At 38.7% G+C, this 24,932-nt stretch overlaps 1 protein-coding gene across 1 annotated transcript; it reads right to left on the reverse strand.

The window, feature by feature from the left end:
- Positions 1–6,070: 6,070 nt before the first annotated feature.
- On the reverse strand, positions 6,071–6,784 carry LOC138880138 (uncharacterized). Its single transcript, XM_070159800.1, has 2 exons — positions 6,491–6,784; positions 6,071–6,352 (listed from the first exon to the last, which is right to left on the reverse strand). Exons 1-2 carry the CDS (start codon positions 6,782–6,784, stop codon positions 6,071–6,073), a joined length of 576 nt encoding a protein of 191 aa, XP_070015901.1.
- Between the last annotated feature and the right edge of the window lie 18,148 nt (positions 6,785–24,932).

The raw sequence follows: 24,932 nt of genomic DNA on the forward strand, positions 1-24,932 counted from the left end.
TGGAAGAAGTGATTTGACAATCTTCGGAGTGTGCATTTCTGAGTGTGATTTGCATACTCCGGGTATTCTCCTTTTAATAAGTACTCTTTGATGTCATGTGATCACGCTCAACTATACCTTATAAAAAGGACAATGCGGTCGTTGCAAATATAATCCGGTTTACAAGTCCAGAGTCGAATCCTACAGAGAACTAAGGTTTAGCTACAACTGTTCACTATCACCAAGAAGACAAACTTGAACAATTCTTAACTTATAGATATTTAGATTCTTGTGTTTAACTAATTGATTAACAAATTAAAATAATAAATTAACAACTAAAGATACTAAGAGTTAGAGACAAGATTAAGGAGGTCTAGAGTTATGATTTCCCCAATTGTCGGAATCCTTCCCGCTATGTCTTCTATAATTTCGCCTAAGTATTCTCTACCGATCATGAGCACTCTTATTACCGTAAATCTCTCCCGAGTAATCACGACAATTTACTAGACGCACTCTCCCGAGCTACGCTAGCTGGCTTTTGATACAGCTCACTTCAGATCGCACCCAAGGCTTCGTTATCCCTAATCCCGCCTTTATACCCTCGGTTATTGATCCCTCATATACTCTAGGAGTGGTGTTGTTCAACAATTACCTAAATATACACTCTCTCCCGAGTTATGCATACTAAATAGGCACAGCTAATTAAGAGCTCTTCAATTAACTACAATAAGACATAGTTGAACAAATAGATATTATACTACAACTCAATTATATAAAAACATAACAAGAATTTATCCTACAAAAGGTTCTATCTAAACTCTAGATAACAAATTAGCTATTCATAATAGTATGTAAAACTACAATACTAAAAGTCATAACCTACAATGAAAAAAATAGGAAGAGGAAGGAAAAACTCGTGGAAGAATTCCCAAGCCTTGCTCCTATTGTGTCTCTGCCTCCTTAGGTCAAATCTATGTCAAACATATGTCCAATTCTTTTCTTGGCCGGCTTCCTTGGTTTAATATAGGGTTTAGGGCTTAAAATCCCGTGTTTTGCACTTTAGTCCCTAAAATTTATGCATCCTGCTGCGGTTACACCGCGGTTATGCCGGAACCGCGGCCAAACACCCTCTCAGATTCTTCATTTGTCCGCGACTGCCTTCTGCCGTGGTTCTGCCGGGGTCCTACCGTATCCGTGGTTTTTCACCCTGTTCCATTAGGAATTTCGAAAACCGTAAAAAATAAAGTTGTAGACCTTTGAGTTATCTTTCCAACCATATATTATGGAGCCCAAATGGAGTTCTGAGAAAAAAATTATATCTATTTTACTAGACAGTGCGCAATATGCCTTTTCAAGTTTTCGTTTTGTTGTTTTATCATCCGTTGATCCTCGAACTCGATCCCGGCTTCATTCCTTGAGCTCTTACTCAGACTTCAAAGCTCCAAACCACTTAAATTCATTCCATAACATCCATATAGCTCGGAATCACTAGTACAAGGCATAAAACACACCGTTAGTGCAAAACACTAGCGATTAAAGCGCAAACTCAACTAAAGTGCACTAAATTAGAGTATAATAATCGACTAAAATACGTAATTATAGCCTATAATCAACACCCCACACTTAAACCATTGCTCGTCCTCGAGCAATCAAACTACACTTTTTTTATAGACACAACATTTTTAATCAATTCTCCTAACTCATCACACCAAGAGTATTAAAAAATAGACTAAGCACAAAAGCGTAACATCTTCACCTCAAGATTTGACTCACAAGTACCACGCATTATTTACAACTCGCCCACTTACTCTAACATAGAGGTCACTAACATTACCTTTCCTTCGTGAATCAAGTGCCCTCACACAACAAAAGTGAGTAGTTCCACACAATAAAATTTAAGAACACTTAGGAACTCAAGATAGAAAGAATCCACTCACGCTCAGAAATAACATTCATATGCCACAAAGATGCACCATAAGCTTGCCTGTAGTGTACTACTCCACTAATCGAGCTCATTCAATCTTGGATCAATTAGGACTTTATTTGGTTGTAATGTAGGCTACGGGACGGGTAGGATACATTTAGATATAAGAGTGACTACACCTCCCTAAGCACTTTAATACATATACTTTAACATTCAAACCTCATACTTATGTCAAGCCAAACTCCACCTTCACATCAATATACATCAACTCCTAAATTATTTTAGCACAATTATATCAAGAGTCACCACTATATTTTTTTTCACAGCAATGCAACTATTTTTTTTCTTTTCTTTGTCAATTCGAGTGGCTCTTGCTCTTTCAAATCAGTGCACCTTTCTCCTTATTTCATTGGTTCCACTCAAAAGCCCAACCAACCACCCCACACTTTAACTTTTACAAAGTTCATAACAATTCAAGTGCTCATGAGAGGTTACAATGGTTCAAATAGATGGTTAATTCAAACAAATGGGTAAGACTTGTAATGTGGTTGCCAAAAAAACAGGATTACAGGCTCAAAGGGGTTAACTACGATACATAACAATTAGGTGGGTAAAGTATACATATCTGGCTCAACAAAGAAATGCCTATATCACTTCCTATACTGAATAAAACTACTATTTCGCTTTGCAAACACACGGGGCAAGTTCTAGGAATCAAATGCAATGCACAAAATACAACAAACCTCACAGACACATGGCACATAACTCACTCAGGATTGGATTCATGGACACTCTAGTCAAAGCAGTTAAGCAATTTTAAGATCATACAATTTAAGGTACTTCTACAAGAGTCAAAAACTGAGCTTAAGCGTCACAACCAAAGTACTCACTATTCTCAAGGCATAACAAAGTCAAGAGATATTGCTTCAATTCAAAACACAACACAATGGCTCCTACTCCCAAAAAAACTAACTACACCCGGTTCAAATAAAACCCTTGGAAAAGAACCGTGGTTTAAAGAAAAACCAAGGGGGATTATTACACTTCCTAACAAAAGAAAATCTTTTTGTACTTTTTCTTTAGACTTAAATCCCTCAAGAAAATTGTCTAATAGATCCATCGTCGGGAAAAGTCCAATCTTTTCTATTTAAAAAAAATATTCAATTAAACTAACACAACTAAAATAGCATAGAAAGTCACCCAGACAATCTCCTCACCCCACACTTAAAATTGTGCATTGTCCCGAATGCACACCATACTAATAAGAGGGTAAAAGAAACTCCCTGGTAGGCCAAAGGCCGAAGCATTAACAGCTCATGGGGTACTCAGACTTCTCCCAAGCTTGGTCCTTTGTGCGGGTACCTCACACTTAGTTCCAACCATTTGGTTTGTTGTTGCATCCTTCCAATACCTTTGCTTTCCATGCTCCTAGAAAATAAAAAATTGACACTACAAAAATAATACAATTAAAAAAATAAAAAATAAATAAAAGAAAGCAATAAAGTTAGGTTGCCTCCCAACAAGCGCTTGATTTAACATCGCGGCACGACGCGGATCACTTTTTGCCTCCACCTCGAGCTTATGAATTGAACCCCAAGTTTTGATTCAAGCTTATGATTATGGTCATAGGGCGGTGGAACGAATCTGACTGGCACAATAAAATAATGTAGTATTCTGCACTTCTTGGCCTTTAAATGAGGTGTGTAATCCCGACTTTCTGGAAAGAAGAATTCCAGAATGTAAGCACTTTGTTTCTCATTCCTTGACTCCTCAAGTGGCTCGGACGACTCTATTTTCATATCATCATCTAAACACAATGTGGAAAAATGCTTGGAGTGAGGACCAATGCGCTCAACTACATGAACATTGGGACAGTCTACATTCTCAACACTAATGACAATAGAGTCAACTAAATATGTATCCTCAATATCCTTGGTTGACTCTAGTATCTCCTCTACGACATCGGCATCCTCAAAATCTAGATGGATTGATTGTTGGTGTTCTACTCTAGCCTCCTCCTCTAGCTCATCCTCGTATTTTTTTAAATCCTCCAGTAATATGGCAATTTCTACAGCCCGTTCTTGCTCATATTGGCTACTATCCACAATGTCAACTTGTTGCGCTTTACCAGGTTCAATTAATTTATTCGCTTGAGCCTCCAAGTTGTGAATAGTTGCCCTTTGCCTTTGTAACCGCAGTTGTATCTCATCATATTGTTTCGTAAGGCACTTTAACATATCCTCGATCTCTTTCAGGTCCTCATACCTGGGTTCTTTGCTCCTATTATCCTCACAAGAAAACATAGAATCATCATAATAAGGGGTTGGGGGAAGATAAGAAATATAGGCACAACCATGAAAGTGACCATCTTGACCACCACACATATCACACACATTCCACACATAAGATTGAGTTGGTGCACAAAACTCGCTCTCGGAAATATATTTTGATAATTTTGCCAAGGGTGGTTTTCATCACAATATGCATAAGGAGGATTAAAAGTAGAATTACCAACATCAAAACTTTCATAATTCCATGATGCCATGTTTTTTTTTAATCAACAAGTAAAAGAAAAAATAAAAGAAAAAAATCAAATACAAAATAATAAAAATAAAAGTTCAAACTTGAAACCTAGTAATATGTACACCTACAACTACACCGTTAGTTCCCCGGCAACGGCGCCAAAATTTGATCACGCCCAACTATGCCTTATAAAAAGAACAATGCGGTCGTTTGCAAATATAATCCGGTTTACAAGTCCGGAGTCGAATCCCACAGAGAACTAAGGTTTAGCTACAGCTGTTCACTATCACCAAGAAGCCAAGCTTGACAGTTCCTAACTTATAGATATTTAGATTCTTGTGTTTAACTAATTGATTAACAAATTAAAATAATAAATTAACAACTAAAGATACTAAGAGTTAGAGACAAGATTAAGGAGGTCTAGAGTTATGATTTCCCCAATTGTCGGAATCCTTCCCGCTATGTCTTCTATAATTTCACCTAAGTATTCTCTACCGATCATGAGCACTCTTATTACCGTAAATCTCTCCCGAGTAATCACGACAATTTACTAGACGCACTCTCCCGAGCTACGCTAGCTGTCTTTTGATACAGCTCACTTCAGATAGCACCCAAGGCTTCGTTATCCCTAATCTCGCCTTTAAACCCTCGGTTATTGATCCCTCATATACTCTAGGAGTGGTGTTGTTCAACAATTACCTAAATATGCACTCTCTCCCGAGTTATGCATACTAAATAGGCACAGCTAATTAAGAGCTCTTTAATTAACTACAATAAGAACATAGTTGAACAAATAGAGATTATACTACGGCTCAATTATATAAAACATAACAATAATTTATCCTACAAAAGGTTCTATCAAAACTCTAGATAACAAATTAGCTATTCATAATAGTATGTAAAACTACAATACTAAAAGTCATAACCAACAATGAAAAAAATAGGAAGAGGAAGGAAAAACTCGTGGAAGAATTCCCAAGCCTTGCTCCTATTGTGTCTCTACCTCCTTAGGTCAAATCTATGTCAAAAATATGTCCAATTCTTTTCTTGGCCGGCTTCCTTGGTTTAATATAGGGTTTAGGGCTTAAAATCCCGTGTTTTGCACTTTAGTCCCTGAAATTTACCCATCCTACCGTGGTTCCACCGCGGTTACGCCGGAACCGCGGCCAAACACCCTCTCAGATTCTTCATTTGTCCGCGACTGCCTTCTGCCGCGGTTCTGCCGCGGTCCTACCGTAACTATGGTTTTTCACCTTGTTCTGTTTGGAATTTCGAAAACCGTAAAACATAAAAGTTTTAGATCATTGAGTTATCTTTCCAACCATATATTATGGATCCGAAATAGAGTTCTGAGAAAAACGTTATGTCTATTTTACTAGACAGTGCGCAATATGCCTCTTCAAATTTTTGTTTTGTTATTTTATCATTCGTTGATCCTCGAACGCGATACCGGCTTAATTCCTTGAGCTCTTACTCAGACTTCAAAGCTCCAAACCACTTAAATTCATTCCATAACATCTATATAGCTCGGAATCACTCCTACAAGGCATAAAACACACCGTTAGTGTAAAACACTAGCGATTAAAGCGCAAACTCAACTAAAGTGCACTAAATTAGAGTGTAATAATCGACTAAAATACGTAATTATAGCCTATCATCATCATGGAACCAAGGCTTTCCATTTGGTTCTTCCTTGATATGAGCACAATATGCCGGCTGATTATGGATCCTCACCAGAATAGGGTCAATGTAATTCTTATCTGGATGTTGTATCATAGATGACAAAGTGGCCAATGCATCGGCAAACTCATTCTGAATTCGGGGCACATGTCGGAATTCTATCTTCGTGAACCTCTTTCTCAATTCTCGAACATGAAGCAGATATGGCAATATCTTGGAATTCTTGGTGGCCCACTCTCCTTGTACCTGGTGCACAAGAAAATCTAAGTCACCGATCACTAGCATCTCCTGAATGTTCGTGTCGACTGCCATGTTGAGTCATAGTATGCATGCTTCATACTTTTCCATGTTGTTGGGGTAGGAAAATCTGAGTTTAGCAGATACCGGATAATGCTGACCCATTTCTGATACCAAAACTGCTCCAATGCCTACTCCTTTGAAATTTGTAGCCCCGTCAAAGAACATCCTCCATTCATCATACGCTTCGGTAATGTCTTCTCCTACGAATGATACTTCTTCATCGGGAAAATACATTTTCAAAGGTTCGTATTCTCCTCCTCCCAGATTTTCAGCAAGATGATCTGCCAATGCTTGTCCCTTGACCGACTTTTGAGTTATATAGACAATATAGAACTCACTTAATAGTACCTGCCATTTAGCCAAGTTCCCAGTAGGCATGGGTTTTGAAATATGTACTTCAGAGGGTTCATCCTTGATATGAGGTATGTAGTATAGGTACAGAAGTAATGCCTCAATTTCTAAGCTCTCCAGGTCAAAGCACAATAAGTGCGTTCCAACAGAGAGTACCGTGCTTCGTAAGGTGTGAACTTCTTGCTCAAGTAGTATATGGCCTACTCCTTCCTTCCTATCTCGTCATGTTGTCCCAAAACACATCTGAAAGCTCCATCTAATACAGATAGATAGAGTAGCAAAGGTTGTCCTGGTTCTGGTGGGACCGGAACCAGTGGTGTGGACAGGTACTCCTTGATTTTGTCAAAAGCTTTCTGACAATCCTCTGTCCAGCTTGTTTCTGCATCTTTTCTCAGCATCTTGAAGATGAGTTCACATATGACTGTGGACTGTGCTATGAAGCAAGTGATATAGTTGAGACATCCTAGGAAACACATCACGTCCCTTTTGCTCTTAGGCGGTGGTAACTCCTGAATAGCCTTGACTTTGGACGGATCCAGCTCGACCCCCCAGCGACTGATGATGAATCCCAATAATTTTCCTGCGGGAACCCCGAATGCACACTTTGCGGTGTTCAGTTTCAAATTGTACCTCCTTAGTCTGTCAAAGAACTTTCTCAGGTCCGCTATGTGATCTGCGGCCCTCTTAGATTTGATAATTACGTCGTCTACATACACATCTATTTAATTGTGTATCATATCATGGACGATGGTTGTCATGACTCTCATTTAAGTGGCCCCAGCATTCTTCAAACCGAATGGAATCATCTTGTAATAGTGCACACCACACGGTGTGATGAAAGTTGTCTTCTCTACATCTTCTTCATCCATCCAAATCTGGTGATAACCTGCGAAGCAATCTACAAAGGATTGGAATTCATGTTTGGCACAATTATCGATTAGGATGTGTATATTTGGCAATGGAAAGTCATCCTTGGGACTTGCTCTGTTTAAATCCCGATAGTCAACGCATTTTCGGACCTTCCCATCCTTCTTCGGAACTGGAACAATGTTAACTAACCAGGTTAGGTACTCAACTACCCTGAGAACTTTGGCTTTGATCTATTTGGTAACTTCCTCCTTGATTTTCAAGCTCATGTTTGGTTTGAACTTTCGGAGTTTCTGCTTGACTGGCGGACACATGGGATTAGTAGGCAACTTGTGAGCCACTATATATGTGCTCAAACCGGTCATATCGTCATATGACCATGCGAAAATATCCTCATACTCTTTTAGAAAGAGAGTTTACTCTTCCTTCTCGGTTGGTGACAAGTGAATGTTGATGCGGGTCTCCTTGACGGTCTCGGCGTCTCCCAAATTTGCTGCTTTGGTCTCGTCCAAATTGGACTTGGGCTTATTCTCAAAATTTTCAACTTCCCTGACAATTTCCTTGGGTATCTCATTGTCTTCCTCTGAACCACTATTCTCATGTTGTGTGGCCTCATTACATGTCACAGTCACTGGTTCATCAGGAAAAGTAATAATAACGCTGTAGAAAGGAAAATGTAAAGATAGTAGTGCCTAATAAAGAGAAAATGCATTTGACTAAAACTAAAAAATCGTCCAAACAAAGTACGGCTCAATGAATCGAGCATTTATTTTGAAATAAGTGAATCTTAAAACAAAATTACGGGAAATCTTAAATGCTTAGAATAGATATATAAGTAAAAATCTGCCAAACTACCAGGGACTCAGCGGGCTCGGGATGGTGTGGCGGTCCAGTTCCTAAGAATGGGTCCCTTTTTTATAGTCTGAATAGTGAGGCCTTCTTACTCCTCCTCCTCAATTATGGCATTGCAGTCCATGTCCTCATCCTCCAAGAACAAATTCTTCAACCCAGCTAGTGCTACCTCTTCTGCAGTCCCCCATATCGTATCAGCCCTGTGAAAGGCTTGTTCCAAACATGGCACTGGTTGCTCGAGAGGGTAGTACGGCCCACGCCATGGAGGTGACCAATCCCTGTACTCCTTCCATGTGTACTGGTATCCGATCCTAAAGGTGGTACCATGATTTTTCAGCTATATCGGTTTAGTGATACCTTGGAGGTTCTTTCCCAACCCTTTGCTGGATTCATATCCCGACCATGCTAGTATGCTTTCTATTTTGTTACTCCACCACTTATCCTTTTCGACGACATTGACCCGTTCAATGTGATAATGGGTTTCCCCTTAGCCTTCTTCTATGTCCAATGGCTGGGATGGTTTGACTGGTGTAGATGGGGTTACTCCCATCTCCATGAATGATTATCTCCTGAATATTCCATTCAAACTTCATAACTTGATGTAGTGTGGAGGGCACGACTCCAGCGACATAGATCCATGGCCGGTCCAATAGAATATTATATGAGGCTGGTATGTCAAGCACCTGAAACTCGACGTCGAACCAAGTTGGCCCCATCTGCAAGCGAATGTTGATTTCCCCAATTGTGGCCCTTTGGGACCTATCGAAAGCTTTCACGTTCATGCTTCCTACCCATATTTCATGAAAACCTTTGTCCAACCAGAGTGTCCAACGGACAAATATTGAGGCCAGAACCTCCGTCAACCAAGATCCTACAATGAATTTATCTTCAAATTGTACTGTAATATGCGATGCTCGGTTGTGATTCAATCCCTCAGGCAGTAGCTCATCTTCGTGGAAGAAAATCTTATGATTTTCCAGTAATTTCCCTACCATATTGGCCATTTCTCCACCAGTGATGTTATTGGGTACATAAGCCTCGCTCAGTACTTTCATCAAAGTGTTCTTGTGTGCTTGTGAATTCTGCAATAGTGATAGGATAGATATCTGAGGAGGGACTTTGTTCAGATGGTCAATAATAGAATACTCCTTTGCTTGTACTTTCCTCCACAGGTCATCTGGCCCAGTCTCAATGATAGGCTGCCTAGTACTAGCATCCTTGCTTTATCCTCCCAAATGTTCCGGTGTATAGACTCTTCCAGTTCTAATCATTCCTTGTGCGACATCAGATTCCTCTACCTTGGCCTTCCCTTTCCACCGAGCCTTGGCAACATAATCCTAGGGTATTGCTTTTGAGTTGAATGGGGGTCTGGTTGATACTCACAGTGAAAAGTGTGACCACTTCTACTTCAAAGGGAGCGGGGGTGGCCACGGGCGGAGCCACCTCTACCTCGAATGGAACCGATGCAGTTACCTTAACCTCGATTGGTGACTGAGTCTGTACCATGATAGGGGTAAGTGTGACTGCAACTTTAAAGTCATCGCCTTCTCAAATAAGCCCTATCAACCCCTCAGGGTCCCATTCTTCATTCGTCTCTATCATATGTACATCATCACCTCAATGATCAGCTACGGGATTGTTGCGGACATTAGGTGCGGCTTCCTTCGCCTGTATGATCTTGTTATCAATTAGCGTCTAGACCTTATCTTTCAAGTTTCAACACTCAACAGTGGTGTGTCTTTTCATACCAAAATGGTACGCACAAGTTTTGTTCAGATTAACCCATTGGGATGGATTTTCTAATGCCACAGGGGGACTAAGAGTGACGTAACTCGCGGCTTTCAACCTTTCATACAACTGGTCGATGGGCTCAGCAATGGTGGTGTATTGTCTGGGTTGTTTGCGGTCGAAGTTGGGTCTTGGTCTTGGATAATTTTGGCGAGATGGTAGTGATTGGAAGTGGGATGGTTGGGAATTATAGGTGTGATGAACAATGGCTGGTTGGAAATATCTGGGAGATGAAGGTTGATATGTAGGCGGTGATGCTTGGTATGTGGGTAGAGGTGTTTGATATGTGGGTGGATGTGTTTGATAGACAAGTGGATATTTTTGATCCTGGGCCACCGTTACTGCCCTAACATCTCTCTTCTTCTATATGCCACCTGATTGTAGTGCCTTATTCGTGGCTTGTAGTGCTTCGAAGTTCGTTACCATTCCGCTCTTGATTCCTTCTTCGATTATTTCCCCAAGTTTGATGATATCAGAGAATTTGTGATTTTTGATAACCATCAACCTTTCATAATATTGCGGATCCTATGTTCTGACGAAGAATTTGTTCATTTGTTCTTCATCCAAAGATGGCCTGACCTTGGCTGCTTCCGGCCTCCAACAAGTAGCATGCTCACGGAATGTTTCAGTAGGTTTCTTCTTAAGATTCTGGATGTAAAAAAGATCTGGTGCATTCTCTATGATGAACCTGAACTGGTCCATGAAATTCGACGTCATACTTACCCAATTAGACCATTTCTTGGAATTTTGGCTGATATACCAGGACAAAGCATCCCCAGTAAGACTCCTCATAAAGAGCTTTATCCGGATCTTTTCATCTTTTCCGACACCGACAAGCTAGTCACAATAGGTCCTTAGATGAGCCCTGGGATCACTTGTGTCATCGAACATCTCGATCTTAGGAGGTTTGTACCCCTCAAGAAATTCCACATCTGGCTATATGCACAGGTCTTCGTAGTTTAAACCTTCTATTCCTTTATCGCCTTCAATAACCTGAACTCGGCTTGTTAACTTCTTGAGTTCTTCAGCCATGTTTTTAATGAGTAGGTCCTTCTCGGAGGATTCCGGTGTACAGGAGATTGGTTGGGTAGAATGAGGTATAGTTTCCACATATATAGGGTTGCTTTGATGGGTGCCACGAACTTGGGTGTAGTGATGGTCATTGGTGGAGTTTTGTGGATCGGGAATGGGTGGTGTGTTTTGGGGAGTATGGTAAGTGGTGGTTGGTGGGTACTGAATTGGTTGATGATGATGTTATGGCGGAGTTGGTATTGGCAGTGGATTGAGATTTTGGGGTAGAGTTGCGTATTGATTCGGCGCGGTAGGATTTTGTGGATGTTGGTTTTGTGTGTTCTGAGGAGGTATTGGGTTCTTTGTGTTTTGTTGGTGGATGTCGGGGACATTTAAGGTGAGTGACAGGTTTGCCAAGTTGTGAACCTTCTCAAGTTCTACTTGTAGTTCCAATATCTTTTGTTCCAGTCTCAAGACTAGATCATTTGGGGCTGGAGTACTACGGCCATTTGAAGTTTCTGCGTTCTCAAATTCTCCTTTCGGATATCACTTAAGTCGTCCATTTTTTCTTTTCTTATTCCCTTTGTATCGCTTGGAGGAGGAGGAGGTGGAGGGCCTCTAGATCTAGTATGATACGCTGATGAGGCCAGTATGAGTGACCAACTTAAGGGGATGAGAATAATAAAAATAAGGAAAAACAAAAAAAGGTAACAAGTCAGTGATAATTTTGAAATGTTTGCAGTATTTAAACATATATTGTAGAAATGTAAATTCATGTCCTACTTTGGGAACCTTGTTGTGCCCGAGGCAGGCCTAGCAACAAATAAATTTGGAAAACTTTTAATGCCAATAAATGCTTCATTTCATAATGTAAAAATAGACAACTCCCAAAACGACACTAAGATAAGAAAATAAGTCACTACTGGCACTTCACCTTATTACATTTGGAAAGCGAGTAAACCTAATCTATTTGGTCTCAGAAGAACCTTCCTCAAGTTGAATGCTCTCATTGATCAAATCCTCCCGTTCGCGTAGGTTTACCAGTAAGAATGCTTTTGCCAAATGTCCTTCTTCGTTTCCCTCAGCATTCTGGCAGTCGGTGATTCTCTTCCTCACTTATCCTTCCAATTCCAATAGGTTGTATTCTAGATATTCCAGCCCCTCACTAGATTTGGCGGCTCTCTCTTTCCATTCATTGATTTGCCCATTTGATGGAAGATTCTTCCACCAGTCTAGCAAGAGTGAGAGTGTGCTAACCATACCGAAGCTGGGGACCTCGTGCCTCATTTTCTACAAAATAAAAGGGTTAGTCCTTACCCCCACCAGACTCGACTATTTATACAATTACGATTAACATATCGGCATTTAGTTCTCCAAATTAATGCACAGAGCGTGGTTGTGTCCGTTGGGATTATGAAAAACCCGATGGTCTTTTGGATAAGGCTTATCTTAAAAGGATCACTATGTAGACAGCATATTGATCCGACTAGGTTTGACCATGATGCATGCACAATTTTGACAAGAGTAAGGCTACTATGGGGTTTTAGACTAGTACCCTCAAACGGACAACTTGAGGGGGAAGGTACGGAACCGTTGACTGCACCGCTGATCGACAGGTTTTACCGCAAATAAGTCTTTCCGAATTTAAGGGTAATAAATAGGAATAGCGCAACCACTCATCAAAGCGTTGCTATAGGATTTGATACGCACGAGTGGAATATGATGTGGAACATGATTTATGCACCAATTAATAACATGTATTCAAGTATTTGCACGTAGAAAAATAAATACAGTATTTGAATAATTGAAAGACAGTTACAGGAAAAAGAAAACAAAGAGACAAGTCAGTTTCAGAATCATAAATGCTTAAAAGAAAATGCACAATTAAATTCAAATAAAGGGAGAAGGGTGCGGGATAAAGCATGCTTGGACTAATGTGTAAGAATAAGTTCTTTATGGTAAGAGCATAAAGGTATCCCAAGTAGAGTCGACATGTTGTCGAGTCCCCTTTTTCTCCCTCCCCTTTTACGGGGAGGAAAAGTTCCGGGTTTTCGACATTTATGGGAGGTAATAACTCATTTCATTTTGGAAATTGGGTATTTTGAAGAGTCGCCACCTAACGAATTATGGTGCATTAGGGCACCTAGAGCGATTAACTCTTGGATTGGGTTATGTTACCAGAGATTTAGGGTAAGGGCTCAAAATAACCTTAAGGGGAAGGTGTTAGGCACACCTCTTGGTCCACAACTGCGGGTCCTGGCCGAACTTATATTTATGAATTAGTCCTTTAATAGATAAGTAGTTGAAACAAATAAATAAAGCATATTGGGCATTGTATGACTCAAATAATAAGACACAGAATTTGAACAAGTTGTGTGCATAAAAGAGTAAAGTTTTTAAACAAAGGGGATTTGGGAAGAGGGGTCCTAGGTTGGTTAGCCTACAGGATTACCCCACGCAATGTCCGGTAAACACTCCTCAATGAGTGGCTACGCGTGACATTAGCGCATAGTCATCATATCCCGTTCTAGCCAAGTCCCTCCCCTTAGTCATAGCCTAAAGCATTCTAGTAACCTTGACAATGTCCTATGGGTGCACTACCCGTCCATTCCTTGTGGTCCTGGAGGTATTTTAGGACCTCTAAATCTGGGCAGTTTTAGACAACCCCTAAGGTGTTTTAAAAGGAAAAAATTCTAGGCAACATGAAAGAACAGTTAGGACTGCATATAAAACAAGTTAGAGGCTCACAGTTACCTCCTCAATCATATCACATAAGTGCACACCTTCAAACAATATTCAAACAATTAAGAAAACAAATCCTAGAACATGATATCTGAGTGAGCAGAGGTTATAAAATACTGAATTAGGCCAATATGTGAAGGATCCTATTTAACCTACTGATTAGACCTATTAAATCTGAACTTCAAGTAGTAGAAATAGAGTTTCAGAGTTGCAGTATTCAAACTCGCCCTATAGGCTTGCCTAAATGCTGAATAGTTGTGTCCTAAGAGCATGATAACTATGTTTGATATAGTAAAATAGTGTAAAGATTTTAAAAACGGACTCTTGAATTCCTATAGGCATGATTTTAATAGTAAATTAGGGCAGTACTCGAAAGAATTCATTTCAGGAATACAAACCATTGATTAAACCAGTTTCAAAGTAAACTAACATAAATTGAACTGACTTATTTAAACTAAACTGATTTTAGATTTATAGACAAAATTCCTGATTTTTATTCCCTATAAGCATGATATCTAGTTGTTTAGAGTTGATGTTAGAAACTTGTAGGCGTGATATTTTATGAAAACAAATGTAATTACCCGTTATAAGATGTTGAACTGGATCACATTCTATAGGCATGGTATTTACTTATGAAGTTGATTTTAAAAACCTATAGACATGATTTCTTTTATCGGAACCATTTGAAACCTATAGGCATGATTTCTAACATGGTAAGGCAAACATAGCAAATATAAATCCTATAGGCATGGTTTCTACCTATATTACCCCACAAATATGTAACTACCCACCCCTTTTCACTAATCACCCCAATATTCGTTTACAAATTATTACAAACCAGACGAATGAATTACATAAATATATAAAAGAAAAGGAAGAAGTTACACTATAGGGAGCCTGAAGCAGGCCCAAGTGATTTTCCATACCTCCAATAGCCTCAAATGCCAATTTCATAGATAATATCATTGTCTAGGTGCGTCAGAGTTCCCTAAGGATCTTAAGGATCCCGGGCAGTGCTCACACCTAGACTTTGTAACCAAATTGAGTAATTGCAGTGTGGAAGGGTCAGCCTCAGTGTGCCAGAGTTCAGAGGAATTTCAAAAGGATCCCAAGGCAGTACACACACTGGAGGGGGCAGAACCTAGGGACTTAGGAGTAGAGTGAGAGTGCTTGACATAGTTTGAAAAGGTTTCAGTAGGAAAACAGTGTTAAAAGAGATTTACTTGAAATAGTTTTGTAAAAACAACATAGGGAGTTATTAAATAAGACAATTTTGAAAAGGGTAAGGTGATCAACAATCAACAAACCAAATACAGAACCAGAAGAGGTCCGTCAGCACTTCAATACATGGAATCAAACAGGTACACACATTCACTCCGGGGTAATGGGGGATTTAGGGTAAGTATAGAGCATATAGTAAGCACAGATGCACATGGGTACAGAATTAGAGAAGCCTTGAAAGGGGTTCAAGGGATTTTAAGGTACAACATGAACTTCAGAGTTAATACATAATCAAACAGACTTAGGATAGCCAATTACTTTACACAGGAAGGTTCATGCCAGAAATCAGAGAAACATAGTCACATTGGGGTATACTAGAAAGGGATTCATGAGCAGGCTAATCCTAAGGGGGTATATTCAGAAGCATGCAGTAAAGAAGACAGTGAAATAGATATGTTAGTCGCAAGTTGAACAACAAAACCATAGATAGAAGCATATTAGAAACATGACAAATTGAAGTAGTAGGAGAAGCATATTGTTTTGGGACTTGAATTGAAATTAGAACATACCAGTAAAGAGATAGTAAACAAAAAGTGAAAGAGAACCCAATAGTTAGCCTTGGCTTGCAGCCGGCTAACTTAGAACAGTAGTAATTAACACAAAAGAGAGCAGAAAGCTTTGAGTGTGAAAGAGAGAGTTTTGAACCAATGTGTTCGTGTGATGTGTTAATGAAAGAGAAGGGTACTTATAGTTTGAAAACAGGTAGAAAATAAGGCAAGAATCAAAGTTCAGCAATAATTATGGAACCATGTACTAATTAGAATCAAATCAATGCAAGTACTCTCTTAATTAAGGGGTAATTAACCAATGGTAAAGAGTAGGACATGTTTAAGGAAAGAAAATCAAGTAAGGCATTAGGTACAAAAGAGACAATTAGGGGTAAATACATAAGGAAACAGTTAGTGAAGAATCAGCAAATAACACGATTAACCAAATAAGGTAAGAAAACTAAATAAGGTTGCAGAATATAGAAATAATCGAGAATCAGCATATAGCAAATCAGTGAATCAAGGACTCGAAATAATACTGATTTAAGGAGAATAACATAGGTTCCCATGAATAAGCAACTAAGCCAAGTTTAAACATGAAGAATCGAAGGTCTAAAGAAAAGTTTTCAAACCAAGATATGAAATAGGGAACTCAAAATCAATCAAAGAGAGAGTCATGAGTCAGTATTTAGCATATAAATAAAGTAAGACAAGGATAACCAGAGGTCGACACATAACTCTAGCAAGCACAAAAGTTAAACAATACTAATTCGATGGGAGAGAGGCAAGTCTTGAATAGTCAAGATGAACATAAGCACATATAATCGATGTAAGCTAGACTAAGAAACTCAGTAGAAATATATTCAAGGCGAGATGGTCACAGAAATTCAAAAACGAGAACCAGTCAGTCATGCTGATACACAGAAGCAAACGAAGAAGCCTAGAAAATTAGGGCTTTCAACATAGACGAGTTAAAGATGTAGTAAAATCATAGAATCCGTCAAAATGTGCAAGAAATAGAAGTTTAAACCCAAAGAATTAGTTAAACAAGGTTTTAAAAGAAGTTTCGAAAACCCTAGTTTTAGAAGAAGATGAAAAACACTTGAAACCACATGATTTTTGTAAAGAACCTCAAGGACAGTGTAAAACATTCAAGAAACAAACTCAAATCGTCCTGGATCTGTAGAGATCTAGAAGGCATAGAAAAGAAATTAGGGTTTCAAAAAAACCCATATAGAGACGAAGAAACCTGTCTAGAAACCCAAGGATCGTAGCAAATACAACATGATTTCGCTTGATATCACACTGGAGTAGCCAAGAACAGGTGGGTGACGAACCCTAGATGCAAGTCGGCATGGCCCTGGGCCCTTGAAGACCTTAGAGAAGGCAAGCATGATACGAGAGGAGCCATTGGAGGCTTAAGAGACGATGAGAGGTCACCGGATATGGCCTGAGATGGGAGGTCGGCGGTTGAAGATTAGGGTTAGATTAAGAGTGTTTTGAAAGCAGAGAGGATCTTAGGGAGGCGATGTGTAGAGAAATGGTTAGGGTTAGGGGTTGTTTAGAATTAAAAAGGGAAAGAATGAACGAGGGTCGTTAATCTTTTAGATTAACGGCCAGGATCTGATGGGTTTTGGGTTGGGTAGGTGTAATTAGGGCCTGAGTCGGGTATTTTAATCCGAAATTGGGCTGGGGTATAGGGTTTAATTGAGGTTAAAATTGAAATATAATTTGGCTAAGTTTTAAATAGCCAATTTAACCCTATATAATTTATAATAAATAATAAATGATTTCTAAAAATAATTTCATGTACTAAAATAATTTAAAATAGATATTTAACATTTTACAAATATAGAAGATCATTTTATGCATATAAAATGTAATTATACATTAATAAGCCTAATATTGCAATTATTTGCAAATTGGCTTAAAAATATAAATGCAATTATAGAAAATGCAAAAAAATATTGAAGCAATATTTTGGCATAAATATAGGATTTAGATAATTAAATTATCACAACAATAATTTGAAGGATAATTATTGAAAATTTTATAAGTGAAAAAGGAAGAAATAAGTCAATTTAAAATCTTTTAAAATTATAGAAAAAATATAAAAACCTTGTGCATGCTTATATGTGTGTATATATGCTATTTTAAAAGTATTTATGTATATTAAAAATATATAAGAAAAAATTGAGTATCAACACATCTGTAAATCTGAATAACTTTGTAAATTCTGAAACATTTATAATGTCATGCACGTGCGTATAAATGTCGTGTCATGCATAGGTATGGGTGTACATAAAATCATCAAGCCACTGAGGGCATCCCATCATATCGTCTCGGCCACTGTGAGCAACATCATCAACTTATACCAACTGATCAGATGGTGGTGTGTATATAATGTAAGGCCCCGGAAAATTTTGCGAAACAATATAGGATTTCGGGGTGCCAGGTAGACTAATTATAATATTTTTTGTTCTATAGATATGATGTAAGTGAATTGGATTGGTTATTCTATAGATATGATGTGAGTCATATAATAAGTAAGGTGGGGTCCAAGGAGAGGCCTAAGATTCCAAAGGTACTTGCACTAGTCTAGACTTTGAGCGAGCATATCTAAATATATGTAACGTATTATGTGATCAATAACCTATCAAATTAAAGGTATTTGAGTCTAGTTTCGAACTCTTCAAACCGTTCGTCATTCGGACACTCCTACCAGAAGTTATGACCAAATTACCAAAAGCAGCGCAACATTTTACACTACCGCGGCGCCCCATGCGGTGCCCCATGCAGTGCGCCTGTGGGGAGGTACAGATAGCATCCAGAAACGTTTTCTTAGCTCATTTTTGACAACCACGGCACCCCATGCGGCGACCCACGCGGCGCAGCTATAAAAATCGAGTTTTTTGTTATAAAACGACCTCATTTCGTCAAATAGATTCAAGGGACCATTTCTTGAGCAAAAATCAGATATTTTAGAGAGAGAGAATGCCCTAGAGTGGGAAAGTGTTCCTCATCAATTCTTCTACAACGCTTTCTCAAATCTTGAAGGATTAACAAGGAAAACCACACTAGGTCTTCATCCTTGAGGTAAGATTCTATACCCTAACCTTTAATTTCAAATTTAGCTAAAGATGGGTAATTATCAAGAATGTTTGTGGGTATTGGAGTTGTTATCTTGCTTGAATGTGTTGTCAAAGGTTGTAGAAAAATTGTTGAGTTAAAGATGGTAAAGTATGGGTTGTGGGTTGATGAAATCCTCTATAAAAGGACCATAAAGATTTAACGCACATATGGTGTTTGATAAAATGCTCAAATGAGCTAGAATTATGAATATCTTCCTAATTTGTGTTCAATTTTGTTATGTCTCAAAGTAGATTGGCATTGCTAGAATTTCCGGAACGTTGTAGTAACTTAAGGAAAAGCTCTTTGAGGTATGTATGGCTAAAAACCCCTCTTCTTAGAAATTGAGCTCCTATAGTGTCCATGCAAATGTTGTTAAGACCAAAATCTGATTGATGTATTGATTAGTGTTGCAAAATATATAGGTGAAAGGTGTGTCTCAATGTGTTCAATATGTTATCCTTAGAAATTTAAGGATGTGAGAAGAATGTGAACCATGTGTTGAAATGCCTAGACTTCAAGTCAAGTTGAAACTGAGATTGTTATGCCAAATTGTGTGAGAAAACTCATTATGGTTGATCCTCCAAATTGTTCTTATGTGTACCAAATGTATTTGATTGATTGTGTCTAGTTATTGGTAATGTATAAAGATGTTTGGAAGTGAAATAAGTGCATTGTGGAATATGAAATACGGCCATTGCGCCATGAAAGAAGAATCGTATGTATGGCCAAAAAGAGCAAATAAATTAATGATGTTGAGAGTAGCTAAAGGTACCAATGAAATTAAGTACGATATGAAAGGTTTATTGTGTATAATATGTGAACCCTATGGACGGGCTATGAAACGCATAGGTATATAATATAATATGTTGACCCTATGGACGGGCTATGAAATGCATAGGTGTATAATATAATATGTGAACCCTATGGACGGGCTATGAAACACATAGGTATATAATATAATATGTGGACCCTATAGACGGGCTATGAAACACATAGGTATATAATATAATATGTGAGCCCTATGGACGGGCTATGAAACGCATAGGTATAAAATATAATATGTGGACCCTATGGACGGGCTATGAAATGCATAGGTGTATAATATGTGAACCTTATGGACGAGCAATGAAATGCAACCTAGAGGTATGGAAATTATGTGAAAGCTATGTGATCCCTTTTATTTGATTATGTGGTGATTGTTTAAAGCTTTTGTTAAATCCTTATGACTTCCTTGTCCTTGTATGATAGTTCTTTCTATTAAGATGGTGTTTATGATTTCTTTGTTCTTGTATGGTAGTTCTTTCTAATAAGATGGTGTTTAGTTATACATACTAGTGTTATTCGACGGAACTAACGTCTCTTTTGGGGCGCTATATCTTGAAATAGATGTAGGTTGTTCCATAGCAGGTAGTGTTGGTCGCAGCTAGTGACGTATCTTCCTTTCAACTGATTTGATGAGCCCCACTTCATTTTGGGGTCCTTTACCGTTGTTTATCATGTACTTTGTATTTATAGGTATAGTCGGAGCCTTGTTTCCGGCATTTTTATATTATTCTTCAGTTGTATTTAGAGGCTCCATATATAGGTTGTGGGTGGTGTTTGGTATTGGAAATTAAATTAGAAATATTAGTATTTGGAAAATATGTTTTCCTTCATTTCTATAAAACTTTTCACATTTTGGATACTATGGTTGAAATGGATAATGAAAATAAAATGGAAGTTGTTAATGAAATATTTATAAAGTATGATTAATGTAGTCCATCTCCTCCTTATTCATAAATTAGTTTGGGTAGAATGAAACCTAAAAGGCTTGCTCAGTCGGGTTTACTCAGTTGAGCGTCGGTCGCGCTCCTCAGTTTTGGGGCATGACATATAATGTCGTAACCTTTTTCCCATATCCCATATACATAAATATATACATATAAATACGCATATATAACGCCGTTTGGTCATGGTTCAATGTACGTGCATGCATGAAAATATGTTAAAAATCTCAATATTCTTTTCGGATAAGCTTTATCAACTGCGTATTATTTTGAGATCCATGAACAGAAGATATAACAATATGTCACATGGAAAATCAAGAACAAAGAGACCCCTAGTATTTCTATGAATAGAGTCATTTATAAAGACTGTGTGTTTGCTCGTTTCTTCTGTATAACTTGGACCATGCCAAAAAGAAAGAAGGAATGGCCTTAACATACCTGGGGTAGTAAAAACGCCGTATAATATTCTTGAAGATTGCACCATACTCTTTTGGAACCGTAAAATTTTACGTTGCTACGATTCTAACAATTTCCGTTGGAATCTTCGTGGATTGAATTTAGAACCCCAAAAAAAAATCGGATTGAACTTTGCTTCTGTTCTTGAAGTTTTGAACAAAATCAATCTTCTGTTCTGTGAAGTTTTTTTGAACGAATTAAGCTTCTTCTCCTTGAAGCCTTTGAACTAGGAAAAATGGAATAAGTCTCTTACTTTAGGATTTTGACGTTTTTGATTTTGTTTTGTCCAAATGAATGGAACAAGACCTTTTAATTGTTAAATTCCAATAATTCCCAGGTAGCCATATAAGAATACATGACTACTTAGTCACTTTATAGATTTGTGGCTTCTTCCCACGTTTTGGGGGAGGGGGAGGGGTGTAATTTATTGATTTTTACCAACTTATTAGTTAACTGGGTAATCTCCCGTTACCTGATAATTAACCAATTACCCGTACAATTTAAAAAAATTGTCTCAAATTACTTAAAATTATACTTATTTTTAATATACTTTACACATAATACTATCACGGCCATATGATACCTTGTATGGTACTAGTCCATAATTATCGGGTATTATCACTCGACCCGTATTTTATCCCAAATTGGCCACTTTCAACTAAACTCGTTTTCTTTATTTCGTGTACCCTTTATCCTTCTTGACACTTACTTATTGCTTGTTATAATTAGTGTAAATACGTTAACCTCAAGATAATTTTCATCCTCGAGACTACGTCGATTAACTGAAGACGAAACTTTTAACGTACGAAAATGCGAGATGTAACATCCTTCCCCCTTAGAAACATTCGTCCTGGAATGTTCAACTCCCTGGGATCTATATACCTTTTGGCAAGGTTGCCCTAGTAACAACACTACTACCAACTCTCCTTGTAGAAGCTTAATAATCCAATGCCACACAGGACCACAATCATCAATAACGACAATGGCCTCACAAGACCAACGAAAATAACTAACACAATAATTGATACACATACCTTGAGGTTATGACGTCTCAGTTGGATCCTTCCTTGGAGAAGGAAATAAGTAGGGATATCTAGACTTCATTTCTTCCACATTGTTGTTCCTCCAAAGTACTTTCACGGAGGCTACCTCCTTATTCCGTAGCTTGCAGATTTGTCGGTCTAGGACAACAATCGGAATTTCCTCGTAAGACAAGCCCTCTGTAATCTGTACATCATTTGTGGGCACCACTCGGGTAGGATCGACAATGCACTTCCGTAACATAGATACATGAAAACCCGAATGGACAGACTCCAATTTCGAGGGCAATTCTAACTCATAAGCTACTTGGACCACTCTCCGAATGATCCTATAAGGCCCAATATATCATGGGCTAAGTTTGCCTTTCTTTCCAAACCTCGTCACACTCTTCATAGGTGACGCCTTTAGGAATACCCAGTCATTAACCCATAAATCTAAATATCGTCGTTGCATGTCAGCATATGACTTTTGATGACTCTGAGCTGTCACCAGTCGATCCTGGATAAGCTTTACTTTTTCTATGGCTTGCTAAACCAGGTCTGGCCCATGTAATCCAGATTCTCCAACATCAAACCACCTTGTAGGCGACCTACATTTTCGTCTGTAAAGAGTTTCGTATGGAGCCATCTGAATACTGGAATAGTAGCTATTATTATATGCGAACTCAATAAGCGGCAGATGATCATCCCAGCTACCTTTGGAGTCTATTACACAAGCTCGTAACATATCCTCCAGTGTCTGAATAGTACGCTCAGCATGTCCGTCTGTCTGGGGATGGAATGTTGTACTAAGACTTACTTGGTCCCCAATCCTTTTTAGAAGGACCTCCAGAAGTTAGCTGTAAATTGAGCTCCCCTATCCGAGATAATAGATACAGGGACACCATGCAGTCGTACTATCTCCTTAATATAAAACCGTGCATATTCCTCTGAGGAATATGTAGTTCTAACGGGCAGAAAATGGGCTGACTGTGTAAGCCTATTAACAATCACCCATATCGAATCGAACTTACGCTGGGTACGAGGTAAGCCTACGATAAAATCCATATTGATTACTTCCCATTTCCAAGTCGGAATCACCAGAGCTTGCAATAACCCACCGGGTTTCTGATGCTCAATCTTAACCTGCTGACAGTTAGGACACTGAGCAACAAACTCCGATATATCCTTTTTCATTCCGTCACACCAATACACTTTCCTAATATCATGATACATCTTTGTCGCTCCTAGATGGATAGAATAACGAGAATAGTGAGTTTCTCCCATAACCTGCTGACGTAACCCTGCAACATTAGGGACACATAATCGTCCGCGATATCTGAGGACCCCATCTTCTATAATTGCAAATGTTGTCTTCACCTTCTGAGGGGTGGTATCCCTATAATGAACTAGCACAGGATCCTCGTATTGGCGTTCCTTTACTTCAGTTACTAAAGAGGATGTTGTCGTATCCTGAATAGTAATTCCAATATCACCTGAGTCTAGCAACCGAACTCCGAGACTAGCTAGCTGATGAACCTCATGGGCTATTCCCCTCTTGCTAGCTGTAAATACCCATGCTACATCAGCACACAACCCAACCCAATGCCTGAAGCATCATAATAGATCACATAACCATCAGTCCCTTCTAGGAGCGTTAGAATCGGTGCTAAAGTTAATCTGTCCTTTAATGCCTTAAAACTCCGTTAGCAAGCATCAGTCCATTAAAACTTTTCTCCCTTATGATTCAACTCTATCAAAGGTGTTAAAAGGTAAGAAAATCCCTCTACAAATATCATATAATAACCTGCCAAACCGAGAAAGTTACGAACCTCCATCGGCGTTGTGGGTCTAGGTCAAGTCTTTACTGCCTCAATCTTTTGTGTATCCACCTGAATATCTTCACCCAAAATGATATGCCCAAGGAAAGCTATAGAGTTCAACCTGAATACACGTTTAGAGAATTTTGCATACAACATCCCTTTTTGTAGAGTTCTGAGCACAATACACAAATGATCTGTATGTTCAACCTTTAAATGAGAATACACCAATATATCATCAATAAATACAATTACGAACAGATCTAAAAAAGGGCCTGAACACACGGTTCATCAAATTCATGAATACTGCTGGGGCATTGGTCAAACCAAATAACATAACACGAAACTCAAAGTGCCCATAACTGGTCTTGAATGATGTCTTTGGAATATATTTATCCTTAACCCTTACCTGATGGTACCCGGACCTCAAGTCTATTTTTGAAAAACACTTGGCCCCTTGCAACTATTCAAACAAATCATCAATCATCGGGAGCGGGTACTTATTCTTGATCGTCACCTTATTCAACTGTCTATAATCAATACACATCCGTAAGGAACCATCTTTCTTCCTCACAAATAACACAGGTGATCCCTACGAGGATATACTAGGTCTGATAAAGCCTTTTCAAGCAAGTCCTTTAGTTGATCTTTCAACTCTTTAGCTCTGCGGGGGCCATTCTATAGGGAGGAATAGATATTGGATGAGTATCTGGTAGTAGGTCAATGGCAAACTTAATTTCTCTCTCTGGCGGAAGACCCGGAAGTTCATCGAGAAAAACATCGGGAAACTCATTAACCACTGGGATGGACTGAATGGTTGGTGACTTTACTTCCGCATCCTGAACACGAACTAAGTAATAAATACTGATCATCTTCCTTGCCTTGAGATAGGAAATAAATCTGCCTTTCGGTGACACCGTATTACCTTTCCACTCCAAAATAGGCTCCCTTAG

The sequence above is a fragment of the Nicotiana sylvestris genome, chromosome 10, assembly GCF_000393655.2.
Source record: "Nicotiana sylvestris chromosome 10, ASM39365v2, whole genome shotgun sequence".
Lineage (NCBI taxonomy): Eukaryota > Viridiplantae > Streptophyta > Magnoliopsida > Solanales > Solanaceae > Nicotiana > Nicotiana sylvestris.

Excerpts from the sequence above, each read along its gene's own strand:
- LOC138880138 (XM_070159800.1), bottom strand. The coding sequence starts at position 6,784 with ATGCCTACTGGGAACTTGGCTAAATGGCAGGTACTATTAAGTGAGTTC. Across the intron at positions 6,353-6,490 it reads AAATGGGTCAGCATTATCCG|GTACAAGGAGAGTGGGCCAC; the intron begins GTATCTGCTAAA and ends CTTGTGCACCAG.